This window comes from Borostomias antarcticus, assembly GCF_949987555.1.
Source record: "Borostomias antarcticus genome assembly, chromosome: 16".
Classification (NCBI taxonomy): domain Eukaryota; kingdom Metazoa; phylum Chordata; class Actinopteri; order Stomiiformes; family Stomiidae; genus Borostomias; species Borostomias antarcticus.
This window is the reverse complement of record NC_140249.1, coordinates 17,319,351-17,339,688: the sequence shown is the minus strand read 5'-3', so window position 1 is coordinate 17,339,688 and position 20,338 is coordinate 17,319,351. Positions and strand designations below refer to the sequence as shown.

Here is a 20,338-nt window from a genome sequence, read left to right as displayed (position 1 = left end):
TAATAGGCATATATCGATGGAGATATCTGATACCACTGAAACCACTCAAGGGAACAATCTCAAAAACTAGATGATGTAGTTCATCAATCCATCACGTGAGCTTTCTCTTCCAACAGCTGCCATATAATTAAGCCAGTCAGGTAAAGTACAGTGCTAAAGCAGGAACTACTTTGTACATCTAGTACAAAATTGTAGACTTGTTTGTCTCGAAATAAAGATATTTTACACTGTAAATTATTTGTAAAGCATCAGGTGTTTACAAAGAGTTCAGTACTTTGAATGTTAACTGGAATGTATTTTAGTAGGCCTAGCACTTTTTGTAAAGGAAAAAATAACAATAATAGCACAATAAATCATGTACCTACCGGATGGCCTCTTTTCTCTTAAACTTGTTTTTGTTCTTTTGCTGGGTTGTCAAAACCCACTTATTATAGGGACACGCCATAAAAACAAAATATTACCCGCAATTGCATTCTATACTGTCCTCTCCGTCTGATGCTGTATTGTGATTGGCGACATCTAATGACGCAAGACTAAAACAGGAAGTGAGATGGGAACACGCGTCTTTTTCGGGAAAAGTACATGAAGACACTCGCTTAAATGCCGGTGAGTTTGTTTTTACCACCAAGATCGCTATACGTTGCATAGCCGGTATATATTTCCTCAGATAAAGTAGGAGCATTTGGTATCCACACGTCAACGTTGTGAGCTATACATGCATGGTGTGGTGCACGTTAGCTAACGCTAACGTTAGCTAAAGTTAGCCAAGTCCCAGTCCTGATTCCAAGCGGGGATCAATTTGATAGTTTGTTGTCGTATCTCTGATCGCTAGCTAACTCAGAACGTGTGTGTTTGTTCGACCCAATTGCATCAGGAGAATAAAGAAAACATGAAAACAGTGGGCAGACTATGTTTCCGCAACATAGCAGCGCTGGCTCCTATGGTGCGTGTGGGAACCCTGCCTATGAGACTGCTGGCTCTGGACTACGGTGCTGACATTGTGTACTGTGAGGTAAGCAAAATATGTGCGATTTGATCAACAGACCAAATAAAAGTCTGGCAATGCTTTATGCATGCGTAGCCTATTGTTTTAACATCTCTGTATTCTTTGGTATATTATTTTGCAGGAACTGATCGACATCAAAATGGCCCAGTGTCAGAGGGTGGTAAATGGTAGCTAATATTCCTGTCCCTTTCACTGTCTCTGCAACACCAGATCTATACATTACATTACATCTGTGCGTGTAATTGACAGAGGTTTTGGAGACTGTGGATTTCGTTGCCCCGGATGAAAGAATCATGTTCAGGACCTGTCAGAAAGAGAAGGACAGGGTTGTCTTCCAGATGGTGAATATGATGGAGCCAATACCTGTCCGATCTGTTCCCTCCCAAGGAGGACGTCACACTGAACGTTCCCTCTTGCACTTGATTGACTTGAAGTGAAAACAAGATTAACTCAGCAGAGTTAGTCATCACCTGATTGTTTATCCTATTACCTAAACACAGGGCACAGCAGATCCAGACAGGGCACTAGTGGTGGCCCAGCTTGTGTAAGTCCTGATAACTATCCCTTCCGTTCAAGTGTTGTCATTCCCTCCAGCAGGCCTGGCCTATTGATCTGATAGATAGTTTTATCTCATAAATAGATTGTCAAGTGGCCTTACAATCTCCCATTCCCCATTTGCACTCATGACACACACATTATATATATATATATAAAGCTCCATTGTGTCCAGTGTTCTTATCTAGGCCTCACATTCCTCTTTCATATTTAGGGAGAATGATGTGGCTGCCATTGATGTGAACATGGGCTGCCCTAAGGAATACTCCACCAAGGTGAGCTATGACTCGGTAGTCGACCAACTGCGGATGATACTCCTCTCACATCGGCTACTAACCTTGAACTGTTTCGCCGACAGGGTGGAATGGGGGCTGCTCTTCTCTCCGACCCTGACAAAATTGAGGCGGTAAGCGTCTGTCCCCCAATCAGCCATGTTTGGGGTTGAGATCTGAACCCGGGGCGACGTGAACTGTGGAAGAATTTACCCACGTTTGTTTTCCTTTTCATCTTTTCTAGATTCTCACTACACTCGTCAAAGGAGTTTCTAAACCCGTGACGTGTAAAATCAGAATCCTTCCCACGGTAAGTGCTCAAAGGTCAATGGTTCTTCTGCCTCAGCGAGGATACAGTTGTGACGGTCGAGCCTACTTCACCAACTGTTTGGTTTAGGGGAGAGTGCCTCCGCCATTCCCGCTGAATGTGTGAAAACAACTTGACCTTTGCTTTGTGTGGTGGATGTTTTAGATTGAGGACACTGTTAGCCTGGTCAAAAGGATAGAGAAGACTGGTGTGGCCGCCATAGCCGTCCATGGCAGGTGAAACCTTCAATTTGGTCATTTGTCTCCAACAAGAGTCTAGATAAAGATTATGTGGACTATGTTTTGTGATATGCTACGTGATTACCGCTAATTCAGGTTAAAAGAGGAGAGGCAGAGGCACCCGGTTCACTGTGACTATATCCAGGCTGTGGTGGAGGCTGTTTCCATCCCTGTCATCGCAAAGTGAGTCCCCTTCTTTCTCACAGCGTGCCGGCCCCCGCCCAGTCATTGTGAAACTGTTTCTTTTTTGAAGTGTTGGCGCCACACACACCTCGTCGTTGACACTATTTAATCATGTTGTTATTAGAATTCTCCGCATTAATATTCAGTAATTTTATTCGACTCTTTCCCCTCACACTGTGTTCTCTGTTCTACGTTCTGCCCCTTGTCACGGTGTAGCGGTGGTTCCCTGGACCTGGTGAAGACCCACGCTGACATAGAGGAGTTCCGGAACGCCACGGGCGCCTCGTCGGTGATGCTGGCCCGCGCCGCCATGTGGAACCCCTCCGTGTTCCGCAGCCAGGGACTGCTGTCCGTGGAGCAGGTTATGGAAGATTACATCAAATACGTGAGTACCGTCTCCCGAATATACTCGGTAACGATGCTCACTGTATACTTGACTATTCTAAAGACCCTTTGCCCAGTGTCATACTCCATATTCTTCCACTGACTGAAAATTTGTGGCATTGACGTTATTCACACATTTTTCGTTATAAAAATAACACTTCAAGATTCGAAATAGTCAAAAATAACATCCAGAATTCACTACTGGAATTACAAACTCATGATCACTGGATTTTCACAGCGGTAGTTTTCACGTTATGAAATACATAGGAGCGCATTAGTCATCAGCTTATTCCCGTCCATGTATTTCATAACGTGAAAACTACTGCGGTGAAAAACAGAGTCTGGTAATCATGAGTTTGTAATTCCAGTAGTGTATTCTGAATGTTATTTCTGACTATTTCGAATCTTGAAGTGTTATTTTCATAACGAACTTGTACTATATGGTCTATGGATACTTCCGCATTCTCCCATCCTGAGCGTTACGTGGCCGCCGTGTGAATAAGGTCAATTCCGAAGGCATCCGAAGACATGTACTACCTATCTGTTTAGGAGATCAAGCATGCATGACATGCTCAAAGCCAAGCACATTATGCGTTTTTACGATGAACTTGGAAAATAAGAAACATTTAGCTTTTTCTCCCCATTGGTAGGCCGTACGCTATGACAACCATGCCTTCAACACCAAGTACTGCATCTGTCAGATGCTGAGGGATAAGGTGGAATCTCCCATGGGGAAGCAACTCCACTCTGCCCAGACCAATGCAGAGATCAGGTACACTTCTTCTTCTGCCATGCACTCTGGGATATTTCTATTTAACATGAAATCCCATATTGTCCATCAATTCAGCATGTGTGTTTACCCCAATATCTGTGTGTTCCAGTGAGATCTTTGGGGTAAAGGAATACTATGAGAAGACCCAGGCAGAACTACAAACCAAGAGAGAGGCCATCCAGACTAACCACAACCACTCTGACCACCCTGTCATCGACGGTGATGTCATCACAAAGCCTGTGAAGTTTGAGAGGCATGTCTCCCTGAGCTTCTTTCAAAACAGTTTAATTGGCATCTCTCCTGAAGCCAGACGGTTGTTAGTCTCGCGATACAAGATGTTCAGGATCTCCACTTTCCCAACATCTGGAGTTTTCATATTTCTGTGTTGAAATAGTTACGGCCGGTAACAAGACTTCGCCTACTGCTTTGGGTTGGTTCAAACCTGAAAAAAACTACACCTAAAGACTTTGGACTGGTTCTGCAATGCAGTTTTTGTTTGAATCTTTTTGGATTGGTTCTGCAATGCAGGTTTTTTTATAACTAATTGTTTCCACCCACGTTAAGCGATCAAATCTGAATGAAAGTCCTCAGTCTCTAGTTGTGAAAAGCTTTTAGAGACTGACTTGTGGGTCTAAGTGGTTGTTGGCCTGGGCTGACCTGTGTGTGCGTGTGTGCGTGCGTGTGTACGTATGTACGTGTGTGTGTGAACGTGTGTGTGTCAGGAGGGAGTACCCGCCTGAGATCAGCCCCAAAATGTACCTGCTGGAATGGAGCCGCCAGCAGAAACTGGACCAGCCTAAATATGAGACGGTAAGGCGAGACGCCCTGTTTATGGCACCGTTACGCAGGCTTCGTTTCCCTCCATTTCGAGGTTGGTTTCGCAGTCGGTCCTGATCGGGTGTGGCACTGATCCGCTGATCGGAGCCACCGCGTTAGTCATGACTGATTTCGCCTGTGCTTTCTCAGCTGCTGGACTTAACATCCGCCTACTGGCCTCAGCGTCAGCCTGAGAGGAGCTGGAGTGAGAGCTACACCACGCTAGCCTGGTCCCAAACGTTCGAAACCGCTCACTAAAAGTTTGCTGATTCATTGTCTGGTGTTGCTATGTGAAACGGCTGGTTCTCTGATTAAAATATAATTGACAAATGAGCGCTGCAGGTTCTAACGATTAGCCAATGAGCGCCAAGGGCGGGATTAACGGCGTCAAGTTGTTGTCCAACGTTGTGGAGCTGTGCGTTCGGACTTGAGAGACGCCACAGCGAGAGCTCATGGGAACTCAGATTACTTGAGAGGATGACGATTGGTGGTAGTTGGTTGTAGAAACAAAGTAGTCTACCCCCGCTTCGCTACAGTAACCAACTACGATTAAATGACTGTTTCACTTCGCTCCGTGTTGTTATCATTGTCTAGGTTGTCACGGCTATGCATCAGCAACGACGTTAGAATAGAATCTCCCTCCCCCATGGAAATTGGTTAAGAGTGGAAGCAACGTCACATTGAAGATCTCAGCAGTGTCGCTCTGTTGGCTGGTCGGTCGGCCCATAAAAAAGTCCACAGAAATTTGCTCTGTCTTGGGTGCACAAGCACGTACGATCTGGCTGCACATAGACCAGAGCACTGTGATATCAGATTGTAGTAAACAGGAGGTACACGCACGCGTGAAGTGAACTTGGTACACAGACATATTGGTTATAAGCTGAAGGCATATGGTGTGTCTCACAGGTGCAGCGCCCTCAAGACCGTGCGTTCCAGTCCACCGTGACGATGGCAGGGAAGAAGTACAGGTCTACGTTGTGGTGAGTTTGTCACACACATTCAAGGACTCGCGCACTAGTTGTGTGCAAAACTATAAACGCCTTGTTGCACGTTCTTTTATTTTAATACAGGGAAAAGTCCAAGAAATACGCGGAGCAGGCGGCGGCGGTGGTGTGCCTGCGTGTGCTCGGGCTGCCCGAAGGCCGCGTGGGGGAGGAGAACTCGGGACTGGTCGGCAAGAGGAAAAGGGAGAAGGAGGAGAGGAGGAACGGTACCGCTGACCTCGCTGAGGAGCTGGGAGCCCGGAAAAGACACCTGCCAGATAACCTAGAACAACAGCTGGCAGAAGCTAGCGGATCTACCGTCCCGAACGGTTTACACCACAAGCCCAACTGACTGCAGCTCTAATCAAAACAGTAATGTCAATGAACACAAAGGTTAAACACCGCCATAGGACAGCATGCTGCATTCATATGGACCACTATGACTAGAAGATAAAGAGTCTTATATTTTCTAAAGTCTCAAAGGTGGGGAAACCAAACTCTACAATTGGTACCCAGAAATTGATCTTGGTTTAATTTCAGACTTTCCATTTCCTTTATTCAACCAGAGGAGGGCAGTAGAGGAGCTGCATTATAAATATATTATTTAGATAGCGTTTTAATTATTCTTTTGTCTCAAGCTGCCTTACATAAAAATAAAGTTATCAGTAGGTGTCATCCTGATACATGCATTGTTCCTGTATAGTTGCTTTAAACCATAAACCAACAGTATGGAAATTATGGAGTTTTATTGTTTCCCCTTAAATAATTTGTATTGAAATGAGATTTTTGGATTCGTATCGCAGATTTTGACTGTATCATGACAATGGTTTATTATTAATCATAAGTTGATCCTCTGTGCTCTCCTCTCCGTCACTGAGTGATACGGGTGTTGGATTTTGCTGACGTCATGGCCGGAGCTGTCTAATGCTTTGTTGGTAATGTGGAAGTTGGATTACCTTACTTTACCGTTCACCGAGAGAAACAAAAGGACAAACTTGTCTTCGTCGGTGTGCACCGGACGCAACTCTTCCGTGAAGGGCAAATCTAGCTAAATGTTGATTACGCAAGTAGACGTAGCCTATTTCCGATTCTCTGAGTAGTTGTAGTTTACAACTTCGCATTGACTAGCCTACTTGTTTCTGTACATGTTCTAAACTAAACGTGATTATTTCCACACATAGCTTATGGTTTAATATTTAAAAATATTTTACATTCAAATTGAGTCGACCTCACGTTGAAGTTGAAGGGCGATCTAGGCTCGTCATATCCAATGACTACAGTAAATTGTAGCGGCAATGAGGAGCTGGACTTCAGACTTATTTTTGGGGAAGACACGCAACAACATTCGCTAGGCCCTGCAGGTGAGTTCTGTTCTTTCTATCAAGCGAAGGCACCATTCCGTACCATGTATACTTGTATCTGTTCAGTTAATTCAACCCTTAGCAACATAAGCCACGTATGTGAGATATGCTACACAACTGTATAACGATGCATTGGTCTACATAGCTTTTGAGGCACCACTAATTCCCATGTGCTCTCAATGTTCAATTATGTTGTTGGTTATTTTGCTTGCGTTTAGACAATGAAATCATTACCATTAACAAAATTAACTTCTCACCTGGGTTTATATAGTCTACACTGGAGGGACATGCAATGCATGTAGCCTAGACATGGTAAAGTCCACCTCAAGAGTCAAGATCCAACTGAGGAAAAAACAAAAACTTATTGGCACCTGCCCGTTCAATCATTGGAGGGTCTTGCATAGATATTGCAGACTCCTCTGCAAGAGTACAGAGGGATCAAAATGCATGGACTGGGGTATGACACGTTGAATTGATTTTTAGCTGAAAAGGAAAGCTATATCACATTCACAGACTGACACCCAGCTGGCCTCGCAGTCTGGTTTATGGCACTTCCTTCCCTTTTTTAACGGTTCTACGGCTCCCACAGCTCAGCCGCCAACACGCCTGCTGACGGTGCCCTTTGGGCCCAGATCAGATAAGATTCATATTCATCACATTCATTGGTTTTGCAAATAAGTAAAGACGATGGCGTGTGTTTTTTATGTGCTCCATATCAAGAAACAATCAGTTCGTTGGCATCTCACCTTTGCATTTTGCGTGCAGGCCAGCCCTCTGCGTGGGCGTGCATGTCCTGTGTGAACTGTGGTATTAATAGTTGCTGCTTTGTTGACAGCTGTGAGCGTTTACAGTTGTGTGAATTTGTCCAGCGAGTGTTCTTGATAATCTATCGCCTTGCTACAGTGGCCTGGTAGCTTCAAACTTTATTTTTCTAGATCAGGGACTTTATCATCACCAGTATTCTTTGCAGCACAGTCTAGTTGCTGTGCTGATGATAAAGACTAGTCCTGTAGATATCGTCAATGGGGAAATGTAGTTCCTTTTTATGATCAACTGTGTCTCTCTCTGTTATAGGGGAGAGATAGCCGAGTTATAGACAGTTTGCTCTGTGGCAGTCTTTTCTCTGTTGTGCACCGAGTCGCTGCTTTGCGTTGCAAATGAGCCAAGTTCTCTATTTGCTTACTGGCACGTCTTTCAAACAGGTGGAGAGCCTGATGACAACACACGGTACTACACCCAGTCGTTGGTCCACCAACCTACTGGTCAGGACTTACAAAGTCACCATGCATCTCTTCCCAGTCCGGCTCCTCTCCAAGCCGCCAGAGGCTACCACCCAGGTTATGAGGTCCAGGGCACCCAGTACGGTTCCTTGGGGCACCCCAAGGCCTTCGACTGCCCCAGCATCCAGATCACTTCCATCGCTCCCAACTGCCACCAGGAGGCGGGCAGCAGCCAGGATGTGGTGCCCGCCAGGGGCTCTGAGGGAGAGGGCCCTTGTCCTGAGAGGTCCTGGTCCAGGGACCACCTGCATCTGTCTCTGGACCCCTGCTACCGGGACTCCGCCCTCAGCCATAGCCCCTGTAGCAGCCTGTCCTCCAGGAGCTGGATCTCCGACGTCTCCTCCTGCGAGTCCTTCTCCCACATCTACGACGACGTGGAGGCGGAGCTGAGCGAGGCCGCCTCCCGCTTCACGCTGGGGTCGCCGCTGGCCTCTCCCGGCTGTGGGGGCGGGGCCTTCGGCGTGGAGATCTGGCAGCAGCAGTACCAGCACCCGCTGGGCTTCGCCCGCTCGCTCTCGCCCCACCAGTCCCCGCGCCAGTCGCCGTGCGCCTCACCGCGCCAGTCCCCGCGCAACAGCGTCACCGACGAGAACTGGCTGAACCCCAGGCCCACCTCCCGGTCCTCGTCCCGGCCCACTTCTCCCGGCGGGAAGAGGCGGCACTCCAGCGCCGACATCTACGCCCGCTCGCCCTCCCCGCACCACTCCCCCAGCCCCACCCCGGGCCACTCCCCCCGGGGCAGCGTGACCGAGGACACCTGGGGAGGGAACCCGGCCGCGGCCCTGGGGCCCCTCCTGTACAGCTACCCCGAGCTGGACGTTCCCTCCAAGACTAGGAGGACTTCCGGGGCCCACATGGGGCTCTCACCCGGACAGGGGGACCCCATGCTGGAGGACGTGGGGGCAGGGCTGCCCTTCCTGGACTCACCGGGGGACGAGTGTGTGGCCGGTCTGAACCAGGACGGTCTGGCAGAGCTTTTCCTGTCCGTCCCCTCACACTTCACCTGGATCAAACCCAAGCCGGGCAACACGCCTCTGTTCAGGTTTGTTATTGTTGTTGTTGTTGTTGTTGTTGCCAACACTAATGGAAAACACAGTCCTCTATCACCTCTTTTTTTACCTTATACCACTCATTTTCACATTACTCAAGACAAAATACATTGCGCTATTTTTAATTGGGCAGGATCATGGCTTATCAAGGCTGAACAAATGAATGAAACAAACAGCCTAATTTCATAATCTTTTATGCTAGGCTCACACTACAGGATATTTAAAATCCTCATGCACACAAGGAGAATCTTAACACGTTCTTATCGTGAATCTCAAACAAGCACACGCTACAAGATTAGAAAGTAACGGCTCATCACACTACAGGATATGATCGTGCCCGAGGGAGCAGCAAGCCTCTGCTTTGCTTGTAAAGTAGTGACGTACTAATCTAAATATCAAACATGTTTGATATTATCGGGGCGGCCCCGATGGGTCTGCGAGCCGATTGGATGTGTAAACCCCTCACATTACGAGATCATCTGGGCCGAACATCCGTATCGACCAATGTTCCAGACCAGATTTCTCCTCCGATTGTCGGGGGGATCGGGGATAAATCGACCCACCAAAAATCCTGTAGTGTGAGCCCGGCATTTGCCTAATCTTTTAGCGCGAACCAGATCTCCTTCGTTTTCCTCTCCAGGCTTTCGTCTCTGCCTCCTCTGGACTGGCCCCTTCCCAGCCAGTATGGCCAGTGCGAGCTGAAGATCGAGGTGCAGCCCCGGGCCCACCACAGGGCCCACTACGAGACGGAGGGCAGCAGGGGGGCCGTCAAGGCAGCCTCGGGGGGCCACCCTGTCGTGAAGGTGAGGAGTCATTCATAGCATAACGTGTGACACGGGGGCATGGGGAGTTACCATCGGGCTTAGGATCATTATTTCACTCAAACTGAAAGGGGACTTTGGTTATGCTAATGATCTTGGCCATGTGTACCTGTACTGGTTATATATGACATAAACTTTCTATTCTGTTCTATTCTCATGATCTTAAACTGGTCTTGATAGAAGGGCAGTCATTGGAGCCTAACCTGGGGCACATGTACTATTAACAACTTTATTTTGAAGTCTTTTTAGATTAAGATTTTTCAGCTAAATAATGTCAGTCAATCCACCTTGGCAGGGTAGGTCTGTGGGCTGCATAACAAATTGTCTTTTGAAAAGCTGCTGTTTGAAGTAGTAACCTTGAAGTGTCAACAGTGCAACTTCCTGGCTGCTATCAAAAGGAAGGAAGTTGTCACACATGGTTAATTGAGTCAGATAAGCTGAGTAGGATTGAATTACAAGTTTCTTTAATGTTGACGTTTCACTAAACATTTATTTCATGCTCATTTATTTCATATTTGGGGAATTAGTGAATCATATTTCTTTCTATGTGTCACATGGGAGTGATGCTGCTTCTTTAAACCAAACCACAGAAGAAGCAGAGGCCCTTATCTTGTATGATAACATATGACAGCTACACCAAAAACATCCCTCCCTCTCTTTTTCTTATCACTTCTTCTTCATCTTCTGTAAAGTGAGCTACTGATATTACACAACAACAAAAACAAGATATAAATGTCTAACAAACAGGTCTCCGTGAAGTCATGGTATCAGTGTGTGTTGGTGTACTGTATATATGCACGTGTATGCTGAAGTGACCCTGAGCCTCTGCAGAGTTCACCAGTGGCCCTAAGTCCTTAAGACATTTTTGGACCACGCCAGGCCTCGCCATGGAAACCATGTTCCCGTAAACAAGTCTGCTAATTCTAAGCACTACTATGGTTGACAGAGAGAGAGGGAAAGACAGAGAGAGGGAGAGAGAGAGACAGGGAGAGAGAGAGAGACAGGGAGAGAGAGAGAGACAGGGAGAGAGAGAGAGAGACAGGGAGGGAGAGAGAGACAGGGAGAGAGAGAGGGAGAGAGGGATAGACAGGGAGAGAGAGATAGACAGGGAGAGAGAGATAGACAGGGAGAGAGAGAGAGACAGGGAGAGAGAGACAGGGAGAGAGAGACAGGGAGAGAGAGGGAGACAGGGAGAGGGAGACAGGGAGAGGGAGACAGGGAGAGGGAGACAGGGAGAGAGAGACAGGGAGAGAGAGGGAGAGAGAGCAAGAGAGAGAAAGAGAGAGTGAGAGACGGGGGAGAGAGAGAGAGAGGGAGAGGTTTTATGCACTAAAACACATGGAATTCCTCTCATCCCTAGTCACTCGATACACATACCAGCAACCACACCCTTTGATCTCTTGACATTCAAATGTATTTTGGATTTAACACTGAGCAGGATATCACCCAGTACCAGGACTATGTTACGATCTCTGGATCAGAAGAACAGATGCAGGGCTGAGATAAGCAAATGCCGCACATGTAACATATACCAGATGGTTTATTTTGGGTTTGGATTCATTACGACAGCAGCAACAGCTTTTTTCCCCGTAGTCCTTTGTAATGCCATAGTAGTGAAATCAAATGAAAACTTTATTTATATAGTGAATTTCATACACAAAGGCTTCACAGAAAGAGGAGGGGGGGTTTACATAGACTGATCCTACCACTAGTTTTCCAGAGGGAAGAAAAACAGTTCACCCATATTTGATTTAGTATTCTCCCATTCCTACTCAGGTGTTGTTCCAGCTCTTCTGTTCAGCAACTCCATGTTTGTGTGACCTGCATTATGTATAGGCTGTTATAGCAGTGATGGAGGCCCTTAATGCTCCATCAGTAGATGAAAAATCTAGCAGGATTCTGATTATTTGTTCATTCAAATTTTTTCTGGAATAAGTGATCAAAATCACAATTTCTAGATGGTTTTTTAAAAGCAGTAGTATGCTCCATCTCCATGTCTCTGTTCACAGTTGATGGGGTACAGTGAGAAACCAGTAAACCTACAGGTGTTCATTGGAACTGCTGACGACCGCTACTTGAGACCACACGCCTTCTACCAGGTGCACAGAGTGACGGGGAAAACCGTGTCTACCGCCTGCCAGGAGAGCATAATGAGCAGCACCAAGGTTCTGGAAATACCTCTACTGCCCGAAAACAATATGTCCAGCAGGTAGTACACAAACCACCCAGGATTTAGTGAAATTGATTAATAGGCCCTTGTGATCTGCTCGGCTACCAGTGTGAATTCTATTAATTTTTCAAGATTTAGAACAGGAATTGGTTCTCAGAGCATCAGTGCTAAGAAGAGACATATTTCTCAAAAAAGTTCAATGTGTGTCATTAGATGTACAGGTAGAAAAAATAGATGCAGATCATAACTTTGAAGTTCTGTCATGGACATGTGGAGACTTTTCAAGGTAGACATGCGAAGGCTTTTTAATTACGATTGCAAACGTTTTGATATAACATACTTCCTTTAGTTATCTCATGAAATTCAGCGAACTGGATTCAGCAGAATTAAACTTTGGTTAGATTAGATAATATCCGGATTCATATCAAATCACAAGATCAAACCAATTTGATCTGATACTATGTTTTGATATCTCCACAAAAGCATTGACTGCGCGGGGATCCTGAAGTTGAGGAACTCGGATATTGAACTGAGGAAAGGAGAGACGGACATCGGGCGCAAGAACACGCGTGTGCGAATGGCGTTCCGTGTGCATCTCCCACAGCCCAACGGAAAGGTCCTGTGTCTGCAAGCTGCCTCTATTCCTATAGAATGCTGTGAGTGCCTTTGCATAGACTTACTAGGGTTGCAAAATTCTGGGAATATACGCAAACTTCCCATGGGAATTCATGGCAATTAACGGGAATAGAACGTATTCCTGTTCATTCCCATAGCTTTCCGGTTAATTCACATTAATTCCCATTGGGAATTTTGGGAAGTCTGAATATTCACAGAATTTCCCAACCCTTATACTTACATACACATTATATACACAAACAGGAATTTGAGCATATGAAATGGATGTATTTGATGTGTGACGTGTTGATTATGGTGTGAGCGTCGTTGTCTTTCAGCCCAGCGCTCGGCGCAGGAGCTGCCCCAGGTCGAGAGCTTCAGCCCAGTGAGCTGCTCAGTCAGTGGGGGAGAGGAGCTGACCATCACAGGCTCCAACATCTCCCTGGAGTCCAAGGTCATCTTTGTGGAGAAGGGCCTTGGTAGGTGGTCACTACACTCATACGGAGTCCATTTTGACCCAGAACGTTTAACCACCAGGTTGAACGTCCAAACATTGGAGAAAACTGTCATTGCAGCAAGAATGTCACTATTTTCTTCATTCCTCAGATGGTCGCACACAGTGGGAAGTCGATGCGAAAGTCATGCGAGAGAAAAGCAGTGGGGTGAGTAGTAACATAACAAGTGTAGTCCTTCCATTAGAGTACACCAAACTCCAGGGAGAAATGATGAAATCTCTATCTATTGGACACATTCTCTCCACAGTCAAACCTTGTGGTGGAGGTCCCTGCTTACCACAGTAAGACCGTGAACTCGTCAGTCCAGGTGCAATTCTACGTGTCCAACGGGAAGAGGAAACGAAGCCAAACGCGCAGCTTCACGTACCTGGGCGCCGTGACACACCATTACCCCCCCGCCGGCGACGGCACCGTCGTCACCACGCATGTGAAGCAGGAGCAGGGCGACGCTGACTACATAACCCACAATCCACCTGGCCGGTACCCAGCCTGCGCCCAGCTGCCCTCCCCCGACCGAGCCTTCACTCAGGACGTGTCCTTTTATGGGTCGTCTGGACACCCAGTGCCTTGTGGGCAGCTCTCCCAGCCAGGGTACACTCCCTTGGGCTCGTCTCCTCACCAGTACCCCTCTCAGCTCCATGGCTATGTCCCCGGTATGGGACAACAGAGGATAAGCCCTATGCAGACCGTCAATCCTACACCAGCCTCTCGGACTAGGCCCTCATACCAGCCCACAGCACAGTACAGCGTGCCTTATGACAGCCAATCAGGTTCAGCCGCATCCCAGGCCAGCCAACCGTTGCCGGTCCAGGTCAAGATGGCTGCCCCTGCGTCCTCCCAAAGGGAAGGCTTGATGCACCAGAGTCACACACAACCCCAGCTGAGTAGCTCCGCCCCCCAGCCAACGGACCGCCAAGCCAGAGCCCATACCCCAACCCAGCTGCACTCCCTCAGCTACCACATTACGCTCTCAGGCGGCTCTGACCAAGGAGATCCGAACTACCATTCTACCAGGGATGTGTCTGCCTCCTACTCCCCTACCCCCGCCACAACAGTGGCCTCCTCCTTCCCGCCCCCAACCTCCTCCGGGGGGTCCCCCAGGCACCACGCCCCCTCCCCGAGTCCCAGCAGAGGCAGCCTGGTCTGCATGGACCCCCAGAAGCACTCCCCGGCCCCCCACTCTATCTTCTCCCACTCCGGGGAGAGGGTGAGCATCAAGCAGGAGCCCAAGGACAAGCTGACCCCGGGCCCCGTGGGGCTCCAGGAGATCACGCTGGACGACGGTGAGAGGCTTATTATACTATCTTCTTTTCTCTTCTTTTCTCTTCTTTAGGGAAGTCTGTTGAGATCATGGTCACTTTCACAAAGGAGCCTGGCCAAGACAGCCGCAAAGTTAAAACGTACAGAACAGCAAACGACAACTGGAATACAACAGTAACACGCAACATAGTAGCAAGCAGCAATACTGTACGTTTAATGCACATAATACACAGCATACGTAACAATAAATGGAGACATAAGGAAAATGACAGACAGGAGGAGACGAAACCTAGGGAAGCAACTACACGCTCCAATTGATTTTGCTTCTAACCCCTTCACTACATATTTAATCTTTAAAAGCCCTAATCGGGATCAACTCAAGTGGTTCCAGGCTGCAGGGGCAGAGAACATAAAGGCCTGTTTGCCAAGTTTGGTGTGAACCTTGGGGACCGGCAGCAGGAGAGTGTTGTTTGAGCGCATTAGAGTAATAATTACTGGTTTTAAGAGAAATATACTCATATAGGTAGGAGAGAAGCAAACCAAGGATAGACTTAAAAATAAACAAACACCAATGAGTCAACCGGCATATAAGGTGCAATGATGAGTAAGAGCTTTGTAGCCTGTGACAAACTGTGGTACACAGTATCCAGCTGATGTAAGCATTGGACAGAGGCATGCATGTAGTATACCAGATCACCATAATCAAGCAAGGGAAGGACTGTAACCTCAACCAACTTTTTCCTAGCAGCATAGGAGAAGCAGGATATATTTCTAAAATAAAAACCTAGCTAGAGCTTCAGTTTAATTACTAAATTGTCAGTGTGAAGTTTAAATGTTAAACGATCATCAATTAAAATACCTACAGTAGGTACTTGTACTGTGACACTAGTTCAATCTAACTGCCCTGCAAGGTCACGTTGTGGGGAATGGGCGGCTGTATAGCTCAGGAGGTATAGTGGGTCGTCCAATGATCGTAGGGTTGGCGGTTCGAATCCTGACGACATGTCGAAGTGTCCTTGGGCAAGACACTGAACCCCAAATTGCTCCCAATGACCAGGCTAGCACCTTGCATGGAGGCTGCCGCCATTATGTTTGTGTGAATGTGAGGTTTGGATAAAAGCGCTATACAAGTGCAGTCCATTTACCGTTTGGGACGAGAAGCTGCTATCTCCCTGGCATTAGAAAAAATCAATTTGTTTTTTCTAGCATTCAACACAAGTTTAAGATCAAACAACCGTGATTCTACAAGATCAAAGGCAGACTTCAAAAGCTCAGAGATTGAGCAAGAGTGGCGCCACAGCAGAAAATGACATGTCGTTGGCATAAAAATGAAACTGTGCGGAACATTTTGACCTAGGTTGTTAACGAGATAGATAGAAAACAAAAGTGGACCCAGAACAGAGCCCTGGGGGACCCCTGATGCAAAACAGTGGAGGAAGTGCCATCAAATTTGACGCATTGTGTCCTATCCGAGAGGTCATTTTCAAACCAGCCAGAAGCATGCCCACACAAACCAACACTGAGCAGCCGCTGCTTCAGGATACGATGGTCAACTGTGTCGAAGGCCTTTGAAAGATCTTTGAAGTGAGCAGCACAGGATTTTTTGTGATCCAGGGACTATTTTTGGGGTTTGTGTGAGAGTGTTAGGACGCAAAATGCCGGACGGAGGCAGGCAGCGGAGGTTCAAGGGTTCAGGAAAATCTCAAAATGACAGACACACGGAGCACAGGTAGCAACACTAACAGACAAAGGAAAATATGAGGGCTTAAATACACAGGGAGAACAATCAAGGAAAGAGTGACAAGACACAACGAGACACAGATGCATGCAATCACCCAGGTAAGGACATGGAGGGATTCCAAACAAGACCAATGGCGGTAGTTAGCCTGGTCATTGGGAGCAATTTGGGATTCAATGTCTTGCCCAAGGACACTTGGACATGTGGACAGGAGGAGCCGGGATTCGAACCACTGACCCTATGTCATATGTATTTTATATGGACTGAAGTGACAGGCAACATTGTTTTTCCAATATGATGTCTGGTATAGCTTTTACTCTAGGTAGTGTTACAGACAGAGCAGTAGGATAAGGCATAAATATTGTACGATGTAGAAACCAAAGGATGCCATAGCTTTGTGGGGTGGTGGAGGATTTCCAATATAGACCTGGCAGTGATTACAGGCTGTCGGGGCTGATGAACCATAAAGCTCTCAGGCTCTCGCTATGCCTACCGGGTTTTTTAATTAATCACCTATCGCCCGGCAGACTGTGTGTTTGTCCCGACTACACAGACACACGGCCCAGAACTCTAGTCACCATATGCCCACACTGTGTCTTTGTTTGCTCTCCTACAGGGCCACATGGCCGCTGGCCTGGCTGTGTGTGCCGCGCAGGTGTGTGTGTGTATGTGTATGTATGTGTGTGAGAGGGAGAGACTGTGTGATCTGGGTTAATTATAGGCAGGGCCCCTGGTTGCTAGCTGAAGAGATGACACTTGGTCTGTGTAGGTTTGTATACAGTCACACACACGGGGGAGGGGGGATCTAAAGATACCGCCCATGGTAATCTGCCTTCAGTTACCATAGGCCAGCTGTCTCGGAGCAGTGATGACAGGCACTCATAAGACCCCACCACCCCTCACTGCAGCTAGGAAATTAGACCCTGTAGCTACGTACAGTAGGTGGAGTCCTTTTTGAGCTTGATTTTAATAATAAGACACTGTAGCCAGGCGGAGTGCTCTTTGAACTTGACTTTCATACTGTTCCCCTTCCACACAGTAACAGCTCATTATAGTATTTTCTAAGTGAATAAACAGAAAAATATTATTTTTTTAATGGATTTCTTTGAACAAAAAACTTGTTTTTGAAGTAGTTTATTATTATTATTTTTAACAAGGTGGAGGCTCATTACTATCACTACCACCTGGCTACTTGGTTGTTTGTTTGTGGCGGGATACTATTGTACTGTATAACCTCTGTTTACTGTATGTGGCCAAAGGGGCCAGCCTGTGTCTGGTCATATCAGGTGCTGCTGATTGAGCTGCAGGGGACTGATTAATGCAGCTTCCCCAGTGCAGCTGGGGTCCTGTGTTTATTGACACACATCTTTTCATCCACTCCTCTGTCTATTCAGGTCAGATTTCAAACACACCACCTTTTCATGGGGACGACTATGAATAGACTGTGTTTGTAAATTGTGGCCATTCGATCCATGTGCTTTTTTGTTGCACGATGGATATATAAATAGACTCACAAATACAGGCTGGAGCCTCTGTGTAGATCCCAACCTACGATAAAGCACTGGAATATTCTCTCATCTCTCCCAGTAACCTTTAGTTACACCTCAGAGATGGGCTGCATCTGAGGAGAAAGACAATTTCCAATAGAGAATCTATCCAATAAAATACCTAGTCCCTATGTTTCCTAATTTCCTAACTCAATGCAGTTATAATGCCGTTTGGCATTCCCATAGAAATATTATCTTGGAACTTGGGACAATGCTGCCCTCTGATGGCTGAAATAACCCCGTGAAGAGATGAGAAGATAAATACCGTCTTGTCTGTGTGCCCCTCTCCTGCAGTGAATGAGGTCATCGACAGAGACATATCCGAGCTCAGTGGTATCACGGCGGAGGCTGTCCAGCCGGGACCGGACCACTACGGCTGGGACCAGAGCTCCAGTGAGGCCACTCTGACCTTCTGTGGCCTTCATTAGCTCGCTCCACCACTCAGGGGTTGACTGTGGTGCTACAACTGAATATAACTTGTGGTTGTTTCAAAGACTGTAAAAAAAAAAGAAGAAAAAAAAGTATATTTATATTAAAATGTTCATGGCTACACTATGGTGCCTCAACTGTTACTTAGCTTTCAGCCTGTTGCAGACATAAGCTGTTAGGTTATGCCTATTTGCTTGCTTATCTATCACCTCAGGATTCTGTCACAAGAAATATGGCTTTGCAGCAAACATGGCTACGCCACCTCAGTCTCACACCAAAGATTTCCTCTGGTTCCTCTCTTGAGAGAGGATGAGATGGAAAACAACTGTCTGTAACCACATTATGACATGGGGCCCATTATGTGTGCAGTTGTAAAAACCTTTGTCGACCGTTTTGTTGGTCGAAACTATATTCATGTAATATTTATTGGCAAATGCATTCATTAAGAATCTATTTTTGATACTCTGGGTCTCGCATAAATAATCAAAAATCAGGAATTGACATCGATTAGATATATCTTCTACCTGGTATTGTATGTGCATTTTCTACTTCAAGATTTTACTTTCTAAAGAATGTAGCTTTTATTGCACTCTGTTTGCTTATAAGACAGTGGCCATGTGGTACCTGGCCACTTATAAAAGGTGTTAAGGAGCCATCTTGTAGTCAAAAGTCATATTTTTGAGGTTGAAGTTCAATTAAAGGAAAGAAAACTTTGCTTGTGTATTTTGTGACTAATCAGTGCCTTTCGGTACTATCTGCATTCTCACAAAACAAGTATTATGAAACAATAAGGGAACACTTTTTTATTGACATTTTATTCAAGCAGTTTGTCCCATTGGGATTTAAACATTCTAACATCGCCCAATCAAGTGAACAGTGATGTCATTATTCTTTAATACAATACAATCATTTAAATAATTTTTGGTCAGGATCTGCTTGGATAAAAAGGAACTCGTCCACAGGTGAGGTCGAGCCCGAGGTCCAGCAGCTGTTTCTGCAGGTGTACACCAGCACCGTTCCAAACTCCACCGCCATCTCCGAGCTAGAATCTTTGCTTCTTAGCAAGCTGACCAGAGCAGGCATGAGCTGCAGCTCAAAGGTCCTGGGGCTGCCACAGAGACTGCACCCTGGAACCATCTGCCCCATGTTCGATGGAGGTTCTGAGATTAAAATAGGTGAACCATTCCAGCAGTAGCGTAGGATCTGCTCAGGACACAGGGAGATCTTCTTCATGAACTGGAAGAAGACTGCATCTCCGTGTCTGGCCTTGGTCTTCTCATACTTCTCATCTCCTCCTCCTTCACAGCTGTCCAGCTCCCTCACGGACACGCCTTCTCTTTTCTCATATTCCTTCAACAGTTTCTGCGCGTGATCAAGGCCGCTCTGTGCGACTAGGTCCGACTCCTCCACAACACTGATGTAGAATGGACAGAAGGTAGGGATGCTCTTCTGAGTCTGCTGCACTTCACCCAGACCCAGGGCCTGAAGTCTGTCAATGACAACCAGCTCAGTCGAGGTGGACGTCGCTGTCTCAGGTTCTGCCGCTACACACTGAACCTGGGTCTTGGCTTGGGTTGTGTCACTTGGATCTCCCCAATCTTCATCCATTCCCCAGTTGTCAGCCCCGTCACACCAGTCTGTGGCCGTAATGGGAGCCTCTTTGCCAGGGATGTGACGGGACGGTGGAGGCGCAGGGCTGACTTTGACGTCTGACTCCAGGCACTGAGAACGCAGTACCTTCCAGCTGCCTGATTTCCCACAGCATGCGTCGGTCGTGCAGACAAACATGTGTAGAGTTCGGTGGTAGGGAGACGCCTCCAAAGGACAGTACACCTGCGCCACGTGTGCCAGGGCGGCACCGCAAAGATCACACCTGGGATGTTGCCAGGATATCACTGGAAGTAGGTCCGGTAGATCCCCAATCTTGTTGGTCAAGTAAGATGACGGATATCTCTTTCTATCAACGATAGCCCCATCGCAAAGTCCGATCAGCGGTACCTCGTGCGCCACGGCCATCTTCAGTGTTGACAGCCAAC

General features: G+C 46.9%; 3 protein-coding genes across 3 annotated transcripts; 2 read left to right on the top strand and 1 right to left on the bottom strand.

Annotated features, from left to right (window-relative positions):
• The first annotated feature begins 539 nt into the window (after positions 1–539).
• dus2 (dihydrouridine synthase 2) lies at positions 540–6,154 on the top strand. The gene is made up of 16 exons (XM_084451271.1): positions 540–606; positions 875–1,012; positions 1,128–1,173; positions 1,256–1,347; positions 1,507–1,550; positions 1,776–1,836; positions 1,920–1,967; positions 2,078–2,143; positions 2,306–2,376; positions 2,476–2,562; positions 2,779–2,947; positions 3,597–3,718; positions 3,828–3,971; positions 4,441–4,528; positions 5,441–5,514; positions 5,605–6,154. Exons 1-16 carry the CDS (start codon positions 601–603, stop codon positions 5,867–5,869), a joined length of 1,521 nt encoding a protein of 506 aa, XP_084307397.1. The 5' UTR covers positions 540–600; the 3' UTR covers positions 5,870–6,154.
• A 360-nt stretch (positions 6,155–6,514) lies between these two features.
• LOC311319642 (nuclear factor of activated T-cells, cytoplasmic 3-like) lies at positions 6,515–18,970 on the top strand. Its single transcript, XM_084451227.1, has 9 exons — positions 6,515–6,878; positions 8,081–9,200; positions 9,848–10,010; positions 12,038–12,237; positions 12,682–12,854; positions 13,152–13,292; positions 13,420–13,475; positions 13,576–14,611; positions 18,168–18,970. The coding sequence occupies exons 1-9, from the start codon at positions 6,788–6,790 to the stop codon at positions 18,299–18,301; spliced, it is 3,114 nt and encodes a 1,037-aa protein (XP_084307353.1). The 5' UTR covers positions 6,515–6,787; the 3' UTR covers positions 18,302–18,970.
• A 238-nt stretch (positions 18,971–19,208) lies between these two features.
• Positions 19,209–20,319, bottom strand: pdcd2l (programmed cell death 2-like; the record flags this gene model as incomplete). The annotated part of the gene is made up of 1 exon (XM_084450771.1): positions 19,209–20,319. The coding sequence occupies exon 1, from the start codon at positions 20,316–20,318 to the stop codon at positions 19,209–19,211; it is 1,110 nt and encodes a 369-aa protein (XP_084306897.1). The 5' UTR covers position 20,319.
• Between the last annotated feature and the right edge of the window lie 19 nt (positions 20,320–20,338).

Coding starts and splice junctions, on each gene's coding strand:
- LOC311319642 (XM_084451227.1), top strand. CDS start 6,788: ATGACTACAGTAAATTGTAGCGGCAATGAGGAGCTGGACTTCAGACTT. Junction 12,238..12,681: donor GAAAACAATATGTCCAGCAG/GTAGTACACAAA, acceptor TCTCCACAAAAG/CATTGACTGCGCGGGGATCC. Junction 14,612..18,167: donor GGAGATCACGCTGGACGACG/GTGAGAGGCTTA, acceptor CCTCTCCTGCAG/TGAATGAGGTCATCGACAGA.
- dus2 (XM_084451271.1), top strand. Junction 1,013..1,127: donor CTGACATTGTGTACTGTGAG/GTAAGCAAAATA, acceptor ATTATTTTGCAG/GAACTGATCGACATCAAAAT. Junction 1,837..1,919: donor CTAAGGAATACTCCACCAAG/GTGAGCTATGAC, acceptor TTTCGCCGACAG/GGTGGAATGGGGGCTGCTCT.